Source organism: Artibeus jamaicensis, unplaced genomic scaffold (assembly GCF_021234435.1).
Source record: "Artibeus jamaicensis isolate MK-2021 breed Jamaican fruit bat unplaced genomic scaffold, CSHL_Jam_final contig_490, whole genome shotgun sequence".
Classification (NCBI taxonomy): Eukaryota; Metazoa; Chordata; class Mammalia; order Chiroptera; family Phyllostomidae; genus Artibeus; species Artibeus jamaicensis.
The window spans coordinates 12,036,128-12,062,054 of NW_026521861.1; the positions used below are offsets into that span (position 1 = coordinate 12,036,128).

The window sequence follows — 25,927 nt, forward strand, 5'->3', positions numbered from 1 at the left end:
TAAATGGTTTGCCCCTATATTCCTTTTTAATCACTTGTAAATGGCACTCATTTCTGTAGAATGATGTTTACCACAGAGTCATTTTTAAAATATATTTTATAGACTATGCTATTACAGTTTTCCCATTTCCCCTCCTTCACTCCTCTCCCCCCTGCACACCCCCCTCTCCCACCATTCCCCCCCCTTTAGTTTATGACCACGTGTCTCAAGTTCTTTAGATTCTATATTTCCCATACTATTCTTACCCTCCCCCTATCTATTTTCTACCTACCGTCTATGCTACTTACTCTCTGTACCTTTTCCCCCTTCTCTCCTCCTCCCACTCCCCTGTTGCTAACCTTCCACGTGATCTCCATTCTGTGGTTCTGTTCCTGTTCTAGTTGTTTGCCTAGTTTGCTTTTGTTTTTGCTTTAGGCGTGGTTGTTCATAATTGTGAGTTTGCTGTCACTTTACTGTTCATATTTTTTACCTTCTTTTTACCACAGAGTCATTTTAAAATTGCTAAAAGTAAAAAGTATCACTGTAATAAAGGAACAAGTAAATTTATTATAGCACATGATGAAATATGTTAGCTATTAAAATTCATGTGTTTAAAGAATTTTGATTTTACTGCCATCAAAATGTCTACCTGTCATTCTGTTTACAAAATTTTAACTGGAATAAAATGCACCAAAATGTTTTGTATTTTTTCTCTAGTTATAAGATTATGGATGACCTTTTTTTATATTCTTACTTTAATGGAGTTTCCAGAATGCCTTACAGTGTTTATAGAATTTTTATCACAATTTTTAAAGAATTAGGACTTCTTCCATATCTATATTTTGCTTTTTGTAGCTTAATATCATGATTTGTAATTCGCTAGTCTGACTTAGGCTACTAATAATTAACGCTAATCATCTCTGATACTGGTATACAGTATGTTTTCACGTGACTTGGTTTCTCAAGCAGTTTTTAAATGACACGTCAGGATTGCGTTTTTCCCTGCAGACAGCCTCTTGATCGACTACCAGTTCACCTTCAGCTTGCTGCAGGAAGACGACCGCCACCACACTGCCATAAACTTCATAGCGAACCCAGAACAGGTGGGGAGATCACTTAACTTTTCTCAAACCATTCTGTGTATATAGCAGGGGGTACAGATTATTTTTGTCTTGTTTGGTTGCAGTTTTACCTCTTAGAATCATTGCACTTATTTTCCTGGTTCATAACTGCTGTTAGATGTCCATGCCATGCTTGTTCTCCCAGAGCTCTGGGCCAGGTGAGACAGACACAAGTCCTGGAGGTCGTGCCATGAAAGGTCAAGGATGTTGAATATGTGCTACTTTTTTTCCTTTCCCCTGAGGGGGAAATTCCAGGTCTGGGTGATTGTGCTGATGCTCCACTCTGCTGGCCTGGGGGAGGGGCTTATGTGGGGCTAATAGCTCTTCTTACCCACTGTAACATGGCAGTTTTCAGTTTTGCATGCCTCTCTGGTACTGCCACTTCCTAACTGGATTTTGGTCCTCTCCTGAAGGCGTTTTGTTCCATATATCATTGGTGTTTTTGTAGGGAGGCGAGGGCTTGGACTTCTTATCCTGTCATCTTGCCCATTGTGTGGTCTCATTACATATCAACCTATCTTATTAAATCCGTATCATGCATTTTAATAGTTTTTGAAACAGGTGAAACCTCAGACTATTTCCTGACATTTGGTCGCTTCTTTTCTCTAAAATATTTTATAAGACTTCTTAACAAGTTATATAATTTCTTAGATTTTCCTTTTCTAGTAAAATAGGATACCTCCTTCCAAAAAAAAATAGAAGAGTTACTTAATGTGACTCTTCTTGTTACTTCTTGTTTTCTAGATTTTAAGGAATGCCTTTTTAAAGGAATACCTATTTAAAATTTTGACTTTTCAGTAAGGATTTTTTAAAGATGTTTCTTCAAAGGTACGAACCTGTCTTCACCAATGTGTTTTTTTGGACGTACTCACGATATGTCAGAAACTACATATACACATAAAATAAAATTTATCATCCTAACCACTTTTGAGTAAAATTTCATGGCATTAGGTACATTTGTAGTGTTATGCAGTCATTACCGCTATCCATTACCAAAATTTTGCATCATTTCAAATACAGTCTCTGTACCCATTGAGCAATGGCTCACAGTTGCTCTCCTCCCTCCAGCCCCTGGGAACCCTCATTGACATTTTGTGTCTATGAATTTGCGTATTCCAGTACATATTTACCTTTTATATATTTACCTTTATATATATATATATTTACATACATATTTACCTTTATATAATATTAACCTTTGGTGTCTGGCTCATTTCACTTAGCCTACTCTTTCCAGAGTCGACCCATGTTGTAACATGTGTGAGAATTTTATTCTTTACCATTGGCTTCTTGAATGTTTAGTAGCGATTCCAAACTTGTAGAGTTCCTCGAGGATAGAAGAGTTAATCTAACTTAAAATGTAAGTGTGAAAAGAATGATCCTTTTCAGGATTATCCATAGCATCCTACACACAGGCCCAGATTGGCGATAATTCTAGTTTTGCTTCTCTCTTGACTGTCCTCGCCTTTGATTTTCAACAGTCCTTGGGGGCTTCCACATGTCCTAGCTTTCAGCTGTACTGTCTACGGCCTTGTCCCGTTGAAGCCTCTAACCTGGACACCGTCGTTTGAAAGGATGCTGAACTGCCATGAGAGTATGCCATGAAGGATGCTTGTAACATTGTTATATATAACTTGTAATTATATAACTATCATTTGTACTTAAAGAGTTATTCAACTTGGAAAAATTTCTGAAAGTAATATGGATTATTGATCAGGGCCTTCTACTTAACCTACAAAAACAGATAACAAAAAATAGGTGACTTAATTATTTATGCACTTTTTACATTTTGACAAAAGATTTAATTTAAATCAATTATGTATCACTTCTAGCCGGTGCTTTCATGTCAACAATTCCTGGGATAGTTTTCTATTAACATGATTTTGTCTACCCTATCTGCATGTAACCAACAATGTTCTGAGTACTTTTGGCACTTATTGCGGTAATCACAGTATCACTTCTTTCAGTCCAGCATTTTTTTCTTGACTGTAAGTGCATTTTATAGGGCTTCAATGATGGTACATATATTTCAGTAATGCCTATACTTGGAATTGATAGAGGATAAACTAATTATTTGAGAAGAGTTTTAAAAAATACTTTGTTTTTAGACAGATGGGAAGGGAGGGAGAAAGAGAAGGAAAGAAGCATCAGTGTGTGGCTGCCTCTCATGTGCCCCTTACTGGGGAACCTGGCCTGCAACCGAGGCACCTGCCCTGACTGGGAATCGAACCAGTGACTCATTTGTTCGCAGGCTGGCACTCAATCCACTGAGCCACACCAGCCAGGGCTCAAAAAGAGTTTTATAATTTTCTATATCAATCGGAAGTTTTTTGACCTTTGTAGAAGCAGTAGCAGTTATTTTCATGATCTCCCCACCCCAAATGATGAAGATGGGAGTTCAAGGTAAAAATGATCATTTAGGCTTTCTTAGGAGTTCACTGTTTCTACCATATTTTTTAAAATAAACCATTTTATGAAATACTTCATTAATAATAAACAACCAACTCCTTCTCAGACATTCACAAATATTCCCTCTTACCTGAGTCCCTTGGTAAAGAGGAGGATGAAGAAAGAGAAGAAGGCATCCTTTGTCACCAGACCTAAGAATATCAAAAGTGCTGCCATTATCAGCACTGTCACCAGAAACGATGCTGTGTTTTGAGAATTTACCTTATTTTATATCCCCAAGAAACTCTTTAGGGAGGTCATCATATCCTCACTTTAGAGATAGGGAAACTGATCTCTCAGGAAAGACAAGTTGCTTTCCCTAAATCAGTCAACACATATGTGAAAGAACTAATTTGAACCCAAGACTGTCTGACTTAACAGTGTGTCCTCTGCATTAATTTATTTCATTGCCTCATGAGCATGATCTAATGGGTATGGGGCAGTAATTGGTTTTCAGGTCTGATTAGTTCATTACATCAAAATATTGATGTAAGTCAATATTTTGCTACCAGAGATTTTTCTCCTTTTCACTTCTGGGCTTTCCTTAATGTAACATGATGTGAACTAGACGTTTTTTTTTACCACACTCAGACCTGAACCCCTGAACCCCGTCATGTTTTGAACAGACCTGTCTGCATGCCGACATAAAAGCAGTTTGCGTTTATTGCTAGGGTCCTATTAGTGGCATTGTCCGGAATCAGTGTCAACCATTTTCACTCATATTATCAAAGAAATAGCAAGGTTTCAAGAAGGTGGACAGTTTTGTGATACATATTGTGGAAGGTATCTGAACAGCTTATCAACAGAACTGAATGTGTTAACTTCCTTCTTACAGTCATGGCCACTTATGACTCTGGTGGATAATGTGGAATCCTTCTGAAATACCATATATATTTAAACTCCCAGGCTGTATTTTTTTTTATTAGTTTGAACACTCAGATACTGTCTCTGCAGCATTAATGAGCAGTACCCTGAAAAATCTGTATGGCATTTAACCTTATTATCATGCATTGAATTGCGCATGTCCTTGGGGGACGACCACTCTTGTTGAATACGTATTTTCTTCCTGGAAACTATGAAGAGGACGCTCTGTGGTAGTTGTCGAACATTATTAGTAGCTCTCTACAGGCCTAGCTATCCTTCTGTCTATGGCGATCATTAAGAGTAGATATTATTTTGAGGTAAACAAAAAGGATCTTAATGTATCTTTAAAGTGGAACGACTACCACACATCCAACAGCCTTGACCTTTTATGGGGCTCCTTGCTTCTCCTCTTCTTCATCAAGAAAGGGTCCCGAATTTCAGTAATGTCCTCCTACAACCGTTTCTGATGTAACATCAGAAGCAGGGAGCTTAATTGCTTACAGACATTTTCTCTGAGTCAAATCAGAAAATTGGAGATATATTTTCTATTGGCTTACCTGTTTTATCTAATTTAGAAAAAGATAGTAATATTAAGGAAGTTACTGATACATTTTCTAGTAGCCAGGTCTCGCCTATCCGTACAGCTTTTAGTACCAGTCATTGTGTATTTTAAATGCAGCCCAACACACTCAGTCCGTGAAGCTAAGCTCGTCCAATGTGACCATCTTTCTGTGTGTGGTTGCCTGTTTTTGGAGAACTAAATAGTTACCGTCCTACGACCTTTCTGTTCCTCATCTCCTGGAGTGAGATAATAACAGAAACATTTAAAGAAATCTCTCAGACATTTGTTTCTGGTAAATGACAGGAAGAAAACAGGTTGACTGACAGACTCATCAGTGTTCCTCTGTACAGGCGTTTAAACGATGTGGCCTCCTTTTTCCTCCCCAGGCAGTTTCATCATTGTTGCCTGAAAGTTTTCATGTACATAGTTTAAGCATTTTTTAACTAGAAGAAGTGTGTGTAATACTAGAATATGCACCTAAGAAGAAGCCTTTCAACAAAATACTGTTGTATTGCTGTAAAGGTTTTGAACTCATCCAAACCTGTATCATTTAAATATTAACTACAGATCAGCGAAGAAAGTTAAAATACAAATATTGAATTACAGCAGCCACTGGCTTACATGCAGAAGGTCAGATTTTAGCAGAGAAGATAAATGGGAATCTTAAATCTACTGCGGAGTCGATCACCTATTTATATTATTTAAAAGAGTGTAATTGGCATCTGCACTTACTCAATTGAATGTTGTCATGATAAATTTATAGAGTTTGACAAATATAGCATGGACATGATGAAAACATTAATCATATTAATGTAGTATAAGTTGGTTTTTTAACCTTCATGTTTTTTTTCTTGGTAGTCAAACAAAAATTTGGATATTTCGATTAATGCATCAAACAACTTTAACCTCAACATTACATGGTCAGTGGGTTCAACAGGTAAGAGAATTTTGTTGCCCTGTGTCTTTCACTTCAGTTTCTATGTGGAAGGTGTTCTAAGATGAGTTTTTACTATTAATTTAAATAAATGAAATTAAAAATATTATATGCCTGGTATTGTATTGTTTTAGGTAAAAAAAATAAGTAGCATTATTAATAAAACTTTATTACTTTGTTATCTTTGTCTTTTATTAAAAATAGATGGGGAACAAATATGGTACATGACAATTTTTTTTAAATGGCAGTGCCATGAATTGCTATGATTTTAATTTAGATTACTTTTTAAATAACTTAAAATATTAATGGTTTGATTCACTATTGAAACTGTAAATTTAATTACTAACCTCATATTGGTATAAGGCAATGAAATTCTTCTGTGAATGCTGATGAATTAACAATTTATCTATTACTTTCAAGTTTAGAAATCTGTTGCCCCTCTGTGTCAGCTTTGATGCCGCAAGAGGGTTAAGAACAAAACCAATACTTAGCGTGCCTTCCATAATAAGCTTCATAAATTAAACTGCTGACTTTAAAAAAAATGTAACCAAGAAGAAGTACAAATGTATATGTTGGATTATGAAAAATTATGTTCACTATTTTTTATGTATTTACATATTAGGAAATTCTCTTGCTTCCTATCTTCTATGTTAAAGATATGCTGTTGCATAAAAGTACTGGAAACTTTTTTTTAAAGAGGTATTCTTTATTTGATTTGTGAAAATTAAGTCATGTTATTTAAATATGTAGGATCGTGGAAACAGTTCAAGAGTGATTAGGTCTTTGACATTCCATCACTTATAAAACATGCATAAAAATGAGAAGTTCAGGCAAACATGGACATTTTGTTACGTCATTCAAACATGTGGTAAAGTCTTGGCTCCGGGAGTTACATTAATTAATGATTCATGATCACTTGCACTGTTAATTTGAAGTTTACTTCTATGCAGTAAACCAATTCTACAAGTTTTAAGATTTGTCAATAAAAATATATAGAACTCTGTAATCACGTTAGAACACTGATTTTAGTATGCAAGAGATTACTTGTAACCCAGATACCCAGAACCAAATGTCAGAAATTTTTATTTATCAAGTTGTGAGATTCAGGTCAGGAAAAAAAATCTGCATTTTTAAAAAGCATTCATGGCAATTTTGGAATAATGATCAGTTAGAAATTAATTCAGGTGTTCAGTGTATAATTTTAATAATTTTATTTTTTGTTAAGTGGAGGGCTTGGTAAGATCATCGGAAATGCTTTGTTTCATTTGGTTAATTTCATAAAATATTTATTGAGTACCTAATATTTGTTTAACTGATTAAGCACTTAGCTCACATTTTAAATTACAGCCTCCTTCCAATTTATTCAAATTAGTGGTGTATCAGTTTGTGGTAAGACAAATAAATAGATTTTTCCCCATTTTTTAACTTAATTGAGACATGCAAAATATGGCCTGATTTATTTTGCAAAGCTCCATGGAGACATAAGTAGAAAGAACTCAGTTTCTGGGGCCACATACACCTGAGTCCCAAAGAGGAGTTTACCATCAGTCGCTACGTACTGGAGACAAGTGCTTTCATCCTTCCGAGACACCAGTTCCAATTCAAAAACTAGAAATGGAACTTGGAACACCTCTGGGATAAAATTGTTATTAGAAAAGAATAAAAGTCTCTAAGCTAGTGCCTAGAACATGGTACTTCATCAGTAGTATGATTTTGAAAAATTATTTTTATCCTGAATCTATTTCATTATATTAAGGACAAATCTTATTTTTCCCCTTCATCGCTCTAAATTGTAAAGATGAGTTTATTTTAATAATTATGTTCTTATATGCAGTTATAAAAAGAAGTATGATATATATTCTTAAGTTCTTAAAGATCTGTTTCGTCATATGAATTACTAATTTTGTGATTGTTATTTACATTTCAGCTGGAACAATATCTGGGGAGGAGACTCCCATAGTTTCCAAGACTAATATCAAGGAATACAGAGATAGTTTTTCCTATGAAAAATTTAACTTTAGAAGCAATCCTAATATTACATTCTATGTGTACGTCAGTAACTTTTCCTGGCCCGTTAAAATACAGGTGAGTGTCCAAATAGTATTAAATCTAGTGACTATTGAGTATTTTCATTAGAAAAAGAATGTGGTTTCTTTCAAAGTGATGATATAGTTGGATTTCTATGTTGTTAATAATATGATAAAAGGGTACACGAATGTTTGTGATGATTAATGTCTGCATAAAAATTCATAAAAGAATATTGAATCAATCAAAGAATATAATTTTTACTGAAATTATGTTCTAAAAATACATCAAACTTGAAATAACTAGATTTTGGGGTTTTCTGATTAATTGTGTACTTTAACTGAGGGTTAAATAGATATTCTTTTCCTACAATACCACTTGAAAGTATTTGCTGTGTTTAGTAATCTCATTTTTGTTTTATTGTATACTGAAGGCAATTTAAATTTTCACTAAAAATTAAGCATTAGCAGTACTTAATAGTTAGTTCTTTCAGACCCACTGATTGTTACTGCTGATATTTTTTCTCTGCTATGTGTCTATGTACGTTGTATGTTTCTTTTTTATTGTGATAGGCTGCTAAGACTTAAGATTTATTGCTAGGAAATATTTAAGATGTTCTTTCTATCTTGAAATGTCCAAGGCCTGACTTCTTAATTTATACTTTTTATGAGAGGAGAGTCTTCATTTTGTAATTTCGGGACTTGTTCATTTGTTCATTCTCTTATGACTGTATAATTTGAATTGATTCCAGTTAGTTTGTTGAGTAGCACCTGCCCAGTCCTGTGCTGGGTCGGTCTGTTTCAAAATCTTTTAAAAATTTACAGGTCATTCCTCTTTCTTTTATATTAACAAATTACAGCCTATGATCTGTGACTACAAATGTTTGCATGTTTTATTTATATTAATGCCCCTGTGATTGGAGGAGGTTGGAGTGATTTTTAAAAATCATGATTTACTGAAAAAAATCTATAGAGTATATTAAATGGGAAATACAATGGATATAGTTGTTATATATTTAATTGTTTCATGCCCTTTATTTCTTGGTTATCTAATTGTATTTTATTTTTAAGGAAATTACATAGTTACTTTAGAATGCTTATGAATATTTAATGGTTAGAAATTAACTTTCTAAATTGGATTTTCTTTTGGGAACATACTAGTAATATGTTCTGGATGCCAGACCACAGTTTGTGTAATAAAGTTGAAATATTCCCCTCTCCCAGAGTAATAAAACGCAGAGAACAACTTGGATGGTCAGGATAGGTAGTGCTCACTTTCTACCCTTTGCTTACAATCATTATATCAGTCATGAGAAATATTTTTACCGAGGTGCTTACAGATGACTATGGGTGTTTCTTTATAGAACTATAATAAACTTTCAATTATGATTATATCCCAAGAATCCTAAAACATCAATTTCAAAGAACCTATGCACCACAATGTTCATAGCAGCACAATTTACAATAGCCAAGAGTTGGAAGCAACCTAGGTGCCCGTCAGTAAATGAATGGATCAAAAAATTGTGGTACATATACACAATGGAATTCTATGCAGCAGAGAGAAGGAAGGAGCTACTACCCTTTGCAACAACATGGATGGAACTAGGAAGCATTATGCTGAGTGAAATAGGCCAGGCATTGAAAGACAAATACCATATGATCTCACCTTTAACAGGAAGCTAAACAACAAAACAAACAAGCAAACAGAATAAAAATAAAGACACTGAAATAGAGAACAAGTGGGCAGCGACCAGAGGGGAGAGGGAAGAAAATTTAAGGGGAAAAATGGGGAGGGATTTTGAGGAACAAGTATGAAAGACACAGGGATAAGGACTGGGAGTGGGGGGAAATGGAGGAAGGTGGGGAGACGGGGCGGGGGGGGGGCTGGGATGGGAGAAATAGACAAAAAACTGTACTTGAAAAATAAATAAAATTTTTTAAAAAATAGTAGAATTATTTCAACTGAGATTTATTTCCTAATAGAATTGAATTACATTCATTGATTTTTTAATGTTTAACCAACTATGCTATTCAAGAGTAAGTTCTACTTGGTCATATGTGTTACTGGTTTTGATTTCTTCATATTTTTGTTAAGTTTTATGCCTGTGTAACCGAGGAATCTTAGCCGGTAGTTTCCTGTTGTAATCCTGTTTGATTTGGTGTTACGGAACTGCTGGCCTTACACACTGAGTTGGGCAGTAGTCCTTTCTCTGTGATTTTGTGAAAGAATTCGTGTAGAATCTGTATTTCTGTAAGTTTTCTTAAATTATTTTAGTGGTGACTTTATGGTTTCTGATAGACATTTTAAACTCATAGTCTACCTCCTAGTAATATTACATCACTCATTTTTTGAACATGACCTTAAACAATATACTTTTGTTTCCTTCCTTCTAGTCTTTGTGCCATAGTTGAATATATTTTACTACTTTATATATTAAAAAGTCCATAGCACACTTGCTATTGTGACATGGTCAATTATGTTTAAAGATATTAGAAATAGTTACTCTCCTTGTAGGTCCAGATTTCTGTCAAGTGTTGTTTTCCTACTGCGTACTGGACAGACACCCGTTTAACACTTTGGAGCAGAGCTGCGGACTCTGAATTGTACCAGTCCCATATTTCTGAAAAGGTCTTTATTTCACTCTTGGGGGGATTAAAGAATTCTAAATGGTAGTTTTTAAAAATTCTTTTAAAGATGTTTCTCCACTGGCTTTTAGTTTGCATTGTCTCTAATGAGAAATCTGGTCTTAATCTTATTCTTCCCTTGTATATAATAGGTCTTTTTTCTCTTTTGCATTAAAATTTTTTCTTTATTATTGGTTTTGGCCAATTTGATTATGATGTGCATAGGTGTGGTTTTCTTTTTTTTTTGTGCATGAGTTCCATTAACTTCATAAAATCATAAAATTATAATTTTAACCAAAGTTGGAAAACTTTTAGCCATTAGCTCTCAAGATTTTATCTCTCTGCTCCTTTAGGAATTCCAATTGTATGTATATTAGGCTGCTTGAAATGGCTCCTTTGTTTAATAATGTTCTGTTCTCATTTTTAATTTATTATTTTTTCTATGTCTTCATTTTACATATTTTTCTTCTAATATCTTCAATTTCATTAACCTTTTTTTTACTAGTGTTTAATCTGATAATAATCTCATCCAGTGTAGTTTTCAACTCATGCATTATATTTTTTATCTCTAGAATGTTGATTAGTTTTAAAAAATATCTTCTATGTTTCTATCTACTTAATATGCTCCCTCTTTTATCTGACTTCTTGAACATATATATTACAATTATCATAACTCAGTGTCTTTGACTATAAAATTCTGTCATTTGTGTGATTTCTGAGTTTTCTTCTGTTGTTTTATGTTGTTCCTCTTTATGGATTATATTTTGATCAGAAGCCCAACGTGCAGAATTTCCTCTTTTTGGGTGCTGGATATTCACTAACGTTGATAAATAGCTTTGTTCTGGGATGGAGTTAATTAACTTGGAAACATCTGGACCTTTTCAAGGCTTACATCTGAGGGGTGATCATTTCACTCCTGGGCATGGCCTTCTTGGTGCTCTCTGCCATTGAATCACAAGGTTTTGCACTCTCACTGGTGGGAGTGTAAACTATTCTCAGCTCCAGGTGTGTTTTGAGAATTCTCTCTGCCCCTTTGCGATCACTCTTTCCCCAGCCTCAGGTGGTATCCTGACCAGTAAGTAGTATTCACCTGAATGACAAGGGGACCCTTAGCAAAACTCTGGAGCATGCTGGGAAGTCCCCTGTTCTCCAGTACACTGTCCTGTAACGGCTAGCCACCTCAGCCCACCACATTCCCAGCTTCCCCTGCTCAAATCAGCAACATTTCTGAGATGTACCTGTGTTTACTGTCCTCGTGGTGCCGCCTCAAAACCACGATAATCCAGAGGATTGAAAGGCTCACCGATTTTTCTCCCCCCCTCAGGAATGATTATCCTGCATTGCTTGATAGCCAGTGTCTGAAAACAGGTGTTTCAGATACTTTCTCTGTTTGACTGGTCGTTTAAACATGAGGCTCAATCCATTCCCTGTTACTCCATTTTGGGAGGAGAGAGAAATTTTCCACATAATATTGAGTCAGATAGTAAATAGAATAATTGTGGTAGCCATAAGTTTGTTCAACAACTGAGAGGACTGCTACTGTATATTTTGTTTCATGTTTACTTGTAAGTTGCTTTATTTAGTATCTTAGATTTATGCTTCCAAGTACTTTTCAGATAAATGGTAATTAGGTTACAGATATATTTCTCTATATTTTTGGTTTCATGAAAACATCCTACTGCAGATTCCAACAAGCTGCAAGTTATGAGAAAATTTATAATCCATAAATGAAATTCTTCATAAATAATTACAAAACTACACTCTACGGAAGCAGTTATCTTAAAAAGTGGCTGAAATAAAAAAGTATAAAAAACCCTAATTTCTACTGAAAAATATCTATCACACCATGAAATACCAAAAATACTCTTTTCTAAAATAAATATCACTGTTTTCTTTTCCCAAAATTTTGTCAATGAATTTCTAACAAGTAAAAACAGTGTTTATGATCAAAATTAACATTTAAATTTCATGACCATGTTTATTTAATTTACCTTTATATTTGCTTCAATGGCTTTGCTACACAAGAGAGACCTTTCTGTATGTAGCTGCAAGAGACTGCTTCAGGTTATTTCAGCCTTTCAAACTGTAATTTAATTTTTTCAATATGCCACTATATAAAATATGGATGAAGATTTAAATATTTAATTATTTGTGTTTACATAACAAATCTTTGTATCATATCCTTTTTGTAAGCGAGACATTTCACATAAATTTCACTTCAATTAATGTCAATAGTACCTTCATACGTAATTTTCTCCATCACAGTTCTTTTGAGTGCTTTTGGTTGTGGCATTCCCATGATATACTTGAAGAGATTGAAGAGATCGATTTAAAAAGTATTACTTGAATAAGGAGAAGTTTTTCCTGATATGTGAGAAAAAGAGAAGTTTTCATTTGTCTTAATCCAATTTCTGTCTAATGTTACTCATGAGATACAACATTCTAGCATTATAATAGGCCTTTGTCCATTTCTACAAATACTGAACAAAATAAAAAATTACAGTAATGGTATCTTCTGTATTTCATCAGTCAAATGTTAACACAAAATAGTGCTTTCTTTCTGCAGAAATGGCAGAAATTTAACATTTATGAGGTTTCTCCGGAAGGAATCGAGCCAGAGAATGTGAAAATTAGAGACACTTATTGAAGAAGATACAAGAAACATTGTACATAGGACAACAACACCTCAGTCGCCTTCAAAATAGGCACCTGGGACCTCACACAGTTCTAATCGCCATCAGCTTCCCTGCCCTATTTTCCTGAATCTGACTGACACTCTGAAATCTCTTCCCCTTCAAAGGTGATTTTAGTTTTGGGAAAAGCCAGAATTCACAGGGTGCCAAATCCGGGCTGTAGGGGGCTGAGTCACCTGGGTGATTTGATGTTGTACCAAAAGGCTCTGCATGAGACGTGATGCATGAGTGGGTGCATTGTCGTGATGAAGCTGCCAAATCACCAGTTGCCCATACCTCCAGCCAAATAGTTTCCACAGAGGACTATTCAAGCTTAACACAAGCAGATTGGTTGCTCTGCTTGCTATGTTATTGTGAATGGGACGGCCACACAGTGCACATGCTCACTCAACGGCATCTGCCGCCCCCACTGACTAGCACAGTAAAGTCGTCATTGGGGGCGGCAGTGGGGGCAGCCTCATCCCAGCCCACTCTCCTTGGCTGACAGTTTCCACTGATGCTGTGCAAACCATTCCTTTTATATTCACAATGGCCGGGCTTTATCCAGATATACCCTGTGTATAAATTTTTGGCTACACTTTCAGTTGTATACAGGACACTTTAGAGGAAGAAATGGCATACAAAGTAGTAGTCTTTGCCCTCATGAAACATATTGTCAGCGTTATTTCAGTCATAGATAAAGAAATCCAACTTTAAATGAGCTTTAAAGTAAAACAGGGGCATCATAGGCTTAGAAAACAGGGCATCGAGAGGAAATATCTTTTGCAACTTCAAGATTTCAACATCCTCTCCTATGGGCATATTTCCTAAAACTTCATCCGTTTACACTGGTTTACATTGTGCTACACAAATAATTACTGATTTGTTGGTGTGATTGTTCTTTCTCTGTCTCCAGTTTCGGTTTCACTTGTTGACCCTATTCTGCATTAGTCGGGTTTATTGGGTCCTAATTTAGTCGTTCCGCAGAGAAGAGGGATAGAATGCCAGGCACATATTTTGGTTTTGTTCACTTCATAAAGTGTCATCTGGGCCATTCACTTTGGCTGATGTGGGTGCGAATGGTATTTATGAATTGGTGTCTCTAGATTATATTCCCGCCCCTGTGGCTGTTACAGAGGTGATATTGAAGGAGGAAAACTTCCTGGAGAAAGTTATATTGAAGGAAATTTTTGAAGGATGAATAGGAGTTCAGCAAAGGGACATATGTGATGCATGAGAGGGTTTTCAGTCACAAAGAATTTTTGTTAGGGAGGAACGTGGATTTTTTTTTAATGTCTGGAAAATGGTTGCATGACAGACAGCTGGAGGGGCAGGGTAGGGGAGGTGTGGAATGATAGGAGTGGTGGAAGGTGGAGACAGAATGGGACTGGGAAGCTTCCTTGGAACCAAGTGATAAGTATATTCAGAGTTAATCATCCAATGTGCGTTTTAGAAAAAGATTCGACAGTTATCTGGCTGAAGAGTTGGCTTGGAAAGAGTTTCATGAAATTTAATCTAACTTGTGTTAATTCTTTTAAAAATTTGTCAGAAAAGGGGAATTTTGTATATTCTGAATTGACAGCCAAAATAATAAGCCTGTCATCTACCAGATTAATGTTGACATAAGAGAGGATGTTACTAGTTAAGGAAAATTTTCTGTTGCCTCACACGTAGGTTAATAGACCTGTCCAAATTATCACAGAATGGCAAAATGCCCACACAAAGAAAGGGTTTTTTTCCCCTAGGAGTATTTCTGAATTAAAATGGGATTTTTTGTTTCTTTTACTTTCATTTTCTTCAAGTCAGTAAATGTTAATTGTATGCCCAGTATGTTGAGGCACTATACTGCATATTAAGAGGAAATACATAATTACCATCTGCATTCTCAAAGAATTTACAATGTATTCCTCATGCTACTGCAGTCCGAGTTCTACCCAAACAGCTCCTTTGAAACTCACTCCTAAGGCACAGGGCAAACATACCTTACAGATGCCACGTTTAGTTTCTTGCTTCAGTCTGAGCTGACCTATGAACAGCATTATTGGCCCCATGCTGCCTCATTCTTCTTCTCTTCCTCCCTCTTTTCTTTGTGTTTTACGTTAACTTCCTTCTATCGTCCCTTAGTTTCCTGTGCTCCTCAGGGCTGCACTCTCGATGTTCTGCTCCTGGACAACAGACTTTCTGTTTTGGTCTCATTTACTACCATGGCTCCCACGGGCACTTTTTATACATTTATAAATCGGTGTCACCAGCCCAGACATTGCTTGTTGGTTCCAGCGCATCTCTTACACCTGCTGATCCAAAGGTGCTTTTTGCAGGACATGGCACCACTTACATCATTTGGCTTGAACCTCAGACTTGGGTTTTGATTGTTGACAATCTATTTGTCAGTGCGGGGGTCCCCAACTGCACCCGCCAGCCCCCCAACAATCATGGAATAATACACAGATTATATAAAGTATATGTTCTAAGTGTGTACATCTATATCTTTAGACTTTAGCTAAAAATAAAAAGTGGAATATTGATTAAATTAGTTTTATTTTATAGAAAATATGTTGAGTGACAATATTAATATTTATGTTACATTTTTATTAAATAGTTGTAACTTCTCTTTAATAATGTATATTTTATTACAAGTTATATTATCACATATGGTTACATTTTTTGCCCAATTCTTGTCCCTTTCTACAATAATCCATTAAAGTTTGAAATTTATTTTTAATTAATTATTGTCTTATTCTATAAGACACCCTAGTGGGGCCCTGGCTGGTGTGGCTCAGTGGATTGAGTGCTGGCCTGCGAATCAAAGGGTTTCCAGTTCGATTCCTAGTCAGGGCACATGCCTGAGTTGTGGTCCAGGTCCCCAGTAGGGGGCACACAAGAGGCAACCACACATTGATGTTTCCCTCTCTTCCTCCCTCACTTCCCCTCTCTAAAAATAAACAAACAAACAAACAAACAAATAAATAAATAACATTTTGATGGGAATTATATGACAGACAAGCAGTCCTTGTACTACAGAAACTGTAAGTGGGCAAAGACTGTAGTAATTGCTGCGTTAAAGGGCACATTATGACTTCTTATTCTAAAAACCCTGCTGCCCAGACTCCATGGTTATCTTTAATGTTTATGAACATGCTTGAGAAATAAACATCTTTTTTGAGGATTTTTATTTTACTTTTTTTGTGAGTATTATGCTGTTTTTTGCTTTTACTTCCTATTACTGAGTTCCATGTATAGTAAAACCTTATTATAGCATGATAAATCTTACACTTACTAATGGAATTCTCAAAATCAAGAAATTTATTTTTCCTGTCAGACAGAAACCACACCTACCAGAGCAGGGAGACCATATATCGTCAAATAGACTTCAATTTGGCCAGGAAAAGTGTCTGCTGTTTTGATGTATTGGTCAATCAATTTATGTATTTAAGGAAGCAGTTTCCATTCAATGTAAATCATTCTAGTTTTAAACCAGTTTTCGTCATTGTCCTCGATATAGTATTTTATGTTTTAGATTTGCCCACTACTTCAGCATTCACACATCCTTGAAAATTCCAGTGGCGGCCGTGAGCCATAGAACAGTGTTTGTCGTATAAGTACATCGATGATCTAGTGATGAAGCAGGAATCGTTTTTTCCTTTTTGAGCGCTAGGAATCATGCTAGTGCGGGCACTGATTTGCCTCAGTTTTTAAAGTGACATTTTATTTTAAATTGAGAAAATCATGCTAGTATATTGATCTGCACTGTTCTTTATTAGTTCTTTAATAAATACATTCTTTAGTGCCATGCAGTTGAATCTTGGTGATAAAAAAAAAGAAAAATACTACAAAAACTGCAATGCAAATAACCTGAAAAACAGAAAGAGTGCATTGAGCTTAAGCACTGTGTGTTCCACAGTAGTGCTGCTCATCAACCCTTACACATTACTGTTTAAATTAAATTCGTTGGAATCTAAGCTACCGGTTCCTGAGTAAATGGGATTTGGTAATTCACTGTTGTCACTCTGCAAACTGAGGTCATAATGAGACTAATGCTAGGATGCACTCTTCAATTTGCAATTTTAATTTCCGTAGTAGGCTAGGTGATATCTCTGTACTACTAACCAGTTGTGTTACAAGTGTGTTAGCAACTCGAACATATATGATGAGCCATTTGAGCCCAAAACAAGGTGGTTGGTTAGCTACTAGAGTAGGTGTTAAAGTAAAGAGGAAGTTTTATCTCATGCGGATTATTTGAAAAGTAAGGTTGTAACACAAAGGTGCTGATAAAGGCATCTTGTGAAATATTTTTCCCAAATTACCCCACAGGACACATATTGCTGTAGTTGTTTTCCCAATTGTTACACACTTGAGGAATTGATCACATATATTTTAAAACATACTTCTTCCTTTGCCTTTAAATTACAATTCTTTTTTGTCATGAAACCCAGGTTTGCATAAATTTAAGAAGTGGCATTTGATATTGCTAATCAATTTTGTCAGTTACGAAACTAATATATTGATTATACTAATCAGAATATAAATGTGAGGTAAATATTAAATGACACTTAAGCATATTACTGTAGAGCTAAATGAAAGATTTTAGACAACTAAAATAGAATATTGGTTATGATAGGTACAGTTGTTCTAGAGATTAAGTGAAGGCAAATGTATCATATCAAGTTTATAGTGTAGTGTCAGAGTTCAGTAGTAAGAAACAGAGACCATACTGTTCACAAACTCGAAAATCATTACAGATTATTCATAGGCCTTTAACAGAAAAGGTTTGTTGGCTCCTTATTTTCATATTAATACTAATGTGATTTTTATAAGCAATAAAGTTGTTCAAATTAGATATGGTGACTTATATTTTCTTAGAAAAATAGAGGTTTTTTTCTATAGTTATAGAAAATGACTTATAAAGAACCCATTTAACCTTTCATTTGTAAAGTGAATCTAAGCACCAAAGAAATACTCCCAATTCTTTATAGTAGCAGTTTTTTAAAGCAATTACTTTCTTCTCTAAATCTAATTAAACTCTTTAAAAATCTAATGAATTCTTATTCAATATTCATATAACCAGACATTTTTATTTGATTATATAGGCTTCTATGATTTTTATATAACATAGAGCAAACAATTTTATTTCTATGTAATCTTTATTATCTTTTTTAATATGAAAGCAATTTAACCAGGTCCTGTACCTCCATGGGTATTGTTGGGAATTTAAAATTTTTAAAAAGTAATATAGCAATGAATATTGCATGACCACACTTAGGAGTGTGTATGAACTGAAAAATGGATAAACAGATTATGATATATCATACTATGTTGTAACACTCAATAATAAAAAATTTTATACAAGCATTGACATGGACAAAGCTTGAAAATACTATGCTAAATGAAAGAAATCAAACATGAAATATCGTGTGCCCTGGAGTCTAGGACCCTGCAGATTTTATTTGTATGAAATTGTAGAAACACGAAGAGCCATGGTGATAGAAAGGACATAGAAGGTTCAGGGTGTGTGGAGGGTTCAGCTGCTACAGGCAAAGGAGGGCGTTTTAAGCTGATGAAACTTCCATATTTTCATTGTGGTTGCAGTTGTATAGCTTTATAAAAATTGCCAAAGTCCAAAAATATATATATTAAAAAGAATTTAATTGTGTTTATGTTATACTTCAATAAAGGTATTATTGACCTGTAATTGTGAGTGTATTTCAAATGTTATGACCTTTCCAAATATGAAATATTTGAGTATTGAGTATTATGTCACCACAATATATACAAAATGGTAACATTTTAAATGAGAAAAATATCTATTTAAATTGCAGTCATCTCAGATTTTCCATGTGATGTATTTGCTTGAAATTCAAAAATTAAATGGTATGCATAAAAATAATGCTACAGATTAAGGAACCCTCTCAACCGAATGACTTTTAAAATATTTAATATTCATTTAAAGAATAGTATAAAGCTGTACATTCACATAATATCATAACATCTGAAGAACCAATTTCAAATATGGATATGGGACTTATTTTACTTGAGTCATTTCCTAGAAGGTTAATTGAAAGAATGTAGTAAACAATATAAATCAATAGAGACATTAAAATTTTTTTTGTTATAACAGTACTTTTTATATTTTTCAATAGACTTTTAAAATAGTTTTCAATAGTTTCGGATAGATTCTCCACAATTTAATGAAAGTTTTCATGGAATTCCTATTTAGTCACTGTATGTTGAGCTTCTGTTGCCTTGCATTTTTTTAAAGTATATTTTATTGACTATGCTATTGCAGTTGTCCCAATTTTTCCATTTACCCACCTCTGCCTGGTATGCCACTTCTCTTAAGTAATCCTTCCTTTAGTTCATGTCCATGGGTCATGCATATAAGCTCTTTGGCTTCTCCATTCCCTATACTGTTCTTAATATTCCTCTGTCTATTTTGTACCTGCCAATTATGCTTCTCTTCCCTGTCCCTTCCCCCCATTCTCCTTCTTCTCCCTCCCTGCTGATAACCCTCTGTGTGATCTCCATACCTATGATTCTGTTCCTGTTCTCTTTGTGTGCTTAGTTTTTTATTTTAAATTTCAGTTGTTAGTAGTTGTGAGCTTGTTGTCAATTTAATGTTCATAGTTTTGATTTTCTTTTTTAAAAAAATAAGTCCCTTCAACATTTCACATAAGGGCTTGGTGTTGTGGATGAACTCCTTTAGGTTTATCTTGTCTGGGAAGTACTTTATCTGCCCTTCTATTTTAAATGATAGCTTTGTTATATAGAGTAATCTTCCATGTAGGTCCCTTGCCTTTTATGACTTTGAATGGTTGTTTCCAGCCCCTTCTTGCCTATAAGTTTTCTTATGAGAAGTCAGCTGACAGGCATATGGGAACTCCTTTGTAGGTAACCATCTCTTTTTCTCTTGTTGCTTTTAAGATTCTCTTTTTATCTTTCATCTTTGGCCATTTAATTATGATGTGTCTTGGTGTGGTCCTCTTTGAGTTCAACTTGCTTGGGACTCTCTGTGTTTTCTGGACTGGTATTTCTATTTCCTTCACCAAATTAGGGAAGTTTTCTTTCATTATTTTCCTCAAGTAATCTTTCAATTTTTCTTCTACTGGATCCCTATGATTCTGATATTGGCATGTTTGGAGATGTCCCAGAGTCATCTTATTCTCTCCTTGTTTTTTTGAATTCTTGTTTCTTCATTCTGTTCTGGTTGACTATTTATTGATCTGAACCCCGGCTTCCTTCCCTTCGCTGTTGGTTACCTGTGGATTTTATTTTATACCACTTAGTGTAAGCTTTGTTTCTTCCCTTATGCTTTTGCCATACTCAGTGAGATCTGTAAGCATCCTGATCACACCAGTGTTTTAAAATCTGAATTTGATAGGTTGACTATCTCTAATTTACTTATTAGTTCTTTTACTAGGGTTTTGTTCTGTTCTTTCATTTGAGCCACATTTCTTTGTCTCCTCAATTTAGCAGCCTCTGTGTGTTTGCTTCTATGCATTAGGTAGAGCTGTTTTGACTCCTTGTCTTGGCGTACCTGTTACAATGTATGGGGTGGAGCTTTAGATAATCGCCAGGGTGAGGACAGCCTGTTTCACTGCTTTGTGGCTTTATACGTGGGGGAGGGGTTGAAGAAGGAGCAGTGCTGCCGCCTGACTGCTGGAGGCTTGTTTGGCACTTGCCCCACTTCTAGTCATTTATGTGACTGGTGCCCCTCTAGCTGTTGTCCTGGCGGTGATTCCTAGAGTGGGTGAGTTTGTGTACATTCTAGGACCCTGCAGGCTCTTTAAACAGACTCTCCTGAGAGACTGGCAATTTCTTCTGCTACGCGACCCCCACTGGTTTTTACAGCCAGGAGTTATGAGAATTTATATTCCCAGTTCTGGGACCCTGGGCTATGAGGTCTGGCCTGGATCCTGCTGCCCAGGTGTCCTTAATGTGGGACTGTCCATTCTTCTGGCCATTGCCACTGCCACCTGCTCACTGCAGCCACACAATATCCTCTCTACCTGGCTCCCCATCCGTATTCCTCCTACCTGTCCGGATGAATGTGTCTTCTTTAAATCCTTGGTTGTCAGACTTCCAGACTGTTCTGTTTTCTGGCAGTTGTGGGTGTTTTTGTTTTGAGGTTGGTTGTAGTCCTTTTTATGGTTGTGTAAGGAGGCAGAGTGTATCTGCCTATGCTTCCATCTTGACCCAAAGTCTGTTTCCTTCAAGATATTAAAGTTCTTAAAGTCAAATATCCATTGAAACCAAAATAAAATTAAAGCGTATGTAAATTATTAATTATGTATATTTGAATATATATGTAGAAAATATATTAGACATAAATCAGTGTATATGCCCTTAAGCTCATCTTTTGTAGTCTAATTTTCATGTTACTATTGGCATACTTAAATTATATGCATTAAAAATTGTCACTTGGACTTAATCAACTATTTCTTTTTATTTTTCCATTTTCCAAACATACTCTTAAACTAGAACTTTAACTTTTAATACTTACAATCTGTATTGCAGATCACAATTTATTAAAAAGGGTTTTATAAGCATAAATGGCATATAGGTTTTTATCTGAGCCATTACTCTTGCTTTTATATATTCTTGATTGATGAATTAAAACTTGAGGCTGTTCACAAAACCTCATAAATATGCTAATACTGTAATTAAGAACAGGTAGCATTGCAAATGCAAATTTTTTTGTCTTTTGAAAGAGTCTTTTATTTTTTAGCATTTATAAATGTTTTTTGAAAAATGTTTGGAAAAATAATATTCCTTAGCTTCAAGTAATATATTCTCTGGACAAGTAGATATAAAGTTTTATCTATTTTAACTGGCATAATCTTGATATAAAAGCAATTCTTGTTTTCTTGTATAGCTTGACCTTTAGTTCAAATGAAACTTTTTTAAGCCTTTTTATTTAGAACATTGAGATATATATCTCTACAAGTTACTGCAACTTATTTACTAAACACTTACAAGTCAAGATGCCAGGTTCTTTGCTAGTTGCTAGGAATGTATAGCTGACCATGGTAATGCTTGACTTCAAATATCTTGAAGTCAAATCGAGTGAAAAGAAAAATAAGCTAATCATTACAGTACACTGATAAATAGTACACAGGTCTTAGTAAAGAGTACAACATAAGAACTAGGGACGTGGCCCACTGGTTTCCATTTTAGTTCTGCTTATCTTGGGGGTAACCTATGAACCATTATGTCCTTATCTATAAAATGGACTTAATAGCATTACTTATTTTATGTGGTTATTTTGCTGATCAAATAAATTAGTATGTGGGAAACAGTCCAGTGCCTGGGAAATAGTAAATGGTTTCTGAAACTTGGAGGATTTTTTTTTAGATAGTACTAATGTTGTAGAAGTATATGGTAGCAATTGAGGCCACCAAATGGCCAGGATCTTGAGTAAACTGCCAGGCAATGAATCATTTGGACTGAAATTCCCCAAGAGAAGGTGTTAGGGTGGCAAGAGGGAACAGTTCCTGCTAACCCAGAACAGAGGGTGGTAATGAATGGCAAATATTGGGAACTACTAAAATTATCTGATCAGATTGCAGTTAGTGCCATGTGTAGAGAAAGATTCAAGGGCCAAGTCTGAAGGTCATTCTTTGCTGTGGCAAGAAAGTTGGAGCCCAAGATGAAAGTGATGAAGAAACACTGGGGAAATTTAAGCAGAGGGATGGAGGGCTGTGAACGGGAATTACAGAAACCGCCTCCAGTTTCAGGGAGAGCATTTGGTCAGCCGGGTGAAAAGTGACCAGGGGATCGTGAAATTAGAGGTCTAGAGACCAGTTAGGTTTTTACATTAAACCAGGAGGAAAGTTATGAGTGCATTCACTAAGGCATTTATTTGCTCTAAAAATAATTAAACCCATTAAATTTTCATAGGCAATATTCAAGGATTTATAATCATTGTAATTTGCGTTATATTTATAAAGGATTGGCTGGTATGTTTATTCCTCATGTTTTTATCCAGAAATAGATTTTATATTTAAAAATTATCCATTTTCCATTTAGCCCCATTTAAAAAAAATCTTGCTCTATCAGGCATGATGCATATTATCATATCAATTAGCAATGTGTTACTCTCTATAGGAAGTTGATGCTTATTGGGATGAATTATCATAGTTGATCTCTTCTATAATAGGTAACTTAATCTCTAGTTTGCTCTAATTTGTTTTAAAAATTAATAAATAAAAACTTGATGCAATCTTGAATTGCTTATCAATTGCTTATTGAACACAGCCCATTGTTTCTGAGCTGACTGGTTTCCATTATAACTTCCATTATTTAAGGGTGCTTCTATGTCAGCATTTGGCACAACTGTAGCCTAAATAGTGGTTTGAAAAACCTCTTTCACTTTGTCAGATGAACCTGATAATTTTAGCACATCCCATTATATTTTCACTTTTATTTATCTCAAATATATCAGAATTTGTTAATGGTAGTCTGACATTTGCACCAACATACTAACTTGTCCTTCAGAATAGGAACAAATAAGAAATATCCAGATAAGAATTCTGATAATCCGTGGTAAATCTCACACTATTAATCTACTTCTCCAGCCAAACTCACATAATGTAAACATTTCTGTTGAATCATACATTCAGAATGTTGGTTATTGTTATTTTATAAAATGTAGCATATCTTAATTTTAGGTTTTAGATTTTGGAAATGCGTTCAATGTGCATTTGTGTTGAAGCTCGACTGGATGGAACAGATTGCCATCACTGTTGCTGCAGTTCCAGCTAACTCAGTATTTTAACATTCGTTTCGTCAGTTATTTGAGAGCTCTTTAAAAACATGGGACAAATGAGGATATGACTAAATTTCACCATTAAATGGTCTCTTGACTTTGCAATGGTCCATTATGTTGATAGAAAATGTGATTATTATTGGACAAAGAAATGCATCTGCACGATTTGGTGAGGCGCATTTTAATGCCATAGCATTTCTTCACAGGACACTCCTGGACTCTCATTCCTGAAGTAATTTTGTATTCGTTTTCTTAAACCATTTAGGACCCAGGAGAATGTTATCATTAGTAGTCAATATATTAGGTGTCCTAGATAAGATTTTGATTGTAGCATAAATGATTTCTAATATGGTAATCCAATTACCTTGATCATTTAAAAATATTGTACTTAGAAATGCCCTAAAATATTGCCATATGGATGCAGTAAGTTTCAAACTTTCCTTTATTTTGATCTTTCAGATTGCATTTTCACAACACAATACAATCATGGATCTTGTGCAGTTTTTTGTCACCTTCTTCAGGTAATTTGCTTTTATTGACTTTGAATTTGGTAAACCTGTATTTTGATATTTGTTCTATCAACCTGTTAGGTAATTCATCAAATTTTTAACCTTAAAATACCATACAGTGTTATATGTGATATTTATATCATCTATATTATGAATGTATATATCCATACAGATCATGAATACTTTTACATGCTTAAATATATACTGCAGAGCAGAGGACACCTATTTGAAATATACTTTTGCAAGGTTATTTTGCTGTTGTACTATTTGTTAATGGATTTAGTGGAATGAGAATAACTTCATGTTCCCCTGTCACATAAGTAATTAAACTCTGTTCAAATCTGTGAGGGATAAGAACAAACATGTATTTATGTTCTCAAGGAGTTTGTCATCTAGAAGGACAAAATATGACTGAATGGAGCATCATTCCCATAAAAAATGGTTTCATAATTAAACAGCTTTGGAAAGTGTGTATACTGAAGTTAACCAGGCACCTTAATTTGTTTTTAACTGACATCACTTGTCCAAGTTTCTGATATGTTCATTTGCAATGGGTTTTTTTTCAAAGAGAGGGCGGAGCTGGAAGTGTTTCTCAAAACATGAAAACTCTCGTCCAGGAACATTTCCTTTCCTTTCCACGGGCAACGCATAAAGCAGTGCTGGCCTGGGAGAAGCAGCTCAGGTTCAGTGTCACGGCATCTTAGAGCACCTGGATTGGAAGGGATGTCAGTTTGGTTGACACGGTTACGCTGTGTACAGCTTATGCAGGTCCCTTGGGTGCCTTTGTGCCAATTAAACAAATGCACCTCCTTCTCCTGGCAGACACAGTCCCCATCACAGCACACAACTTTATATAAAGCAGTGTGAACTTTGACCTTCGCTCACCAAGTTGGCTGTATCACCTTGTACAGTAATCAACCTTCTCCACCCAACACATGATATGCCAAGCACTTTCCTAAACACCAAAGTAGCCTCTACTGGTGATCTTGTCCAGACACCTGTACAATACTTGAATTTCTAATGCCTTCCCCGCAGAGGTCAGCACCCATTTTTCGTGATGGGCCAGATAGTACCTATTTCAGGACTCAAGGGCTCTATGGTTTCTACCACGCATATGCAGCTTGAAGCTGCAGTGCTAAAGCCGCCCCAGCCAGTGTAGAAACCAACGGGCGTGGCCGTGTTCCAATAAAGCTTTATTATAAAAACAGCTGGCGGGCCGGATACTGCCTATGGCGGAATTTGCCCAGCTTCTGATCTCACGCTGCCTGAATGGCTTTAAGGACAGGAAATGCACCATCTCCTGAGGTGGCACTTTCTACCTTCACAAAGCTAATTTTTCTTCATGAGGAGCTGAAATCTGTGTCCCTACAATCTCTCTTTTAATTTATCCATATGGGCCCATACAGAGAGAGTCTAGTCTCTTGTCG

At 35.4% G+C, this 25,927-nt stretch overlaps 1 protein-coding gene across 5 annotated transcripts in view; it reads left to right on the forward strand.

The window, feature by feature from the left end:
* The window catches only part of ATRNL1 (attractin like 1), a 506,958-nt gene that overhangs the window by 175,349 nt on the left and 305,682 nt on the right, over positions 1-25,927 (forward strand). For all 5 annotated transcript variants that reach the window (XM_053668567.1, XM_053668564.1, XM_053668566.1 and 2 more), the window contains exons 22-25: positions 988-1,082; positions 5,833-5,911; positions 7,836-7,993; positions 24,451-24,512. In XM_053668567.1, the coding sequence (XP_053524542.1) occupies positions 988-1,082; positions 5,833-5,911; positions 7,836-7,993; positions 24,451-24,512 (394 nt within the window). The remainder of the gene's footprint in view (positions 1-987; positions 1,083-5,832; positions 5,912-7,835; positions 7,994-24,450; positions 24,513-25,927) is intronic.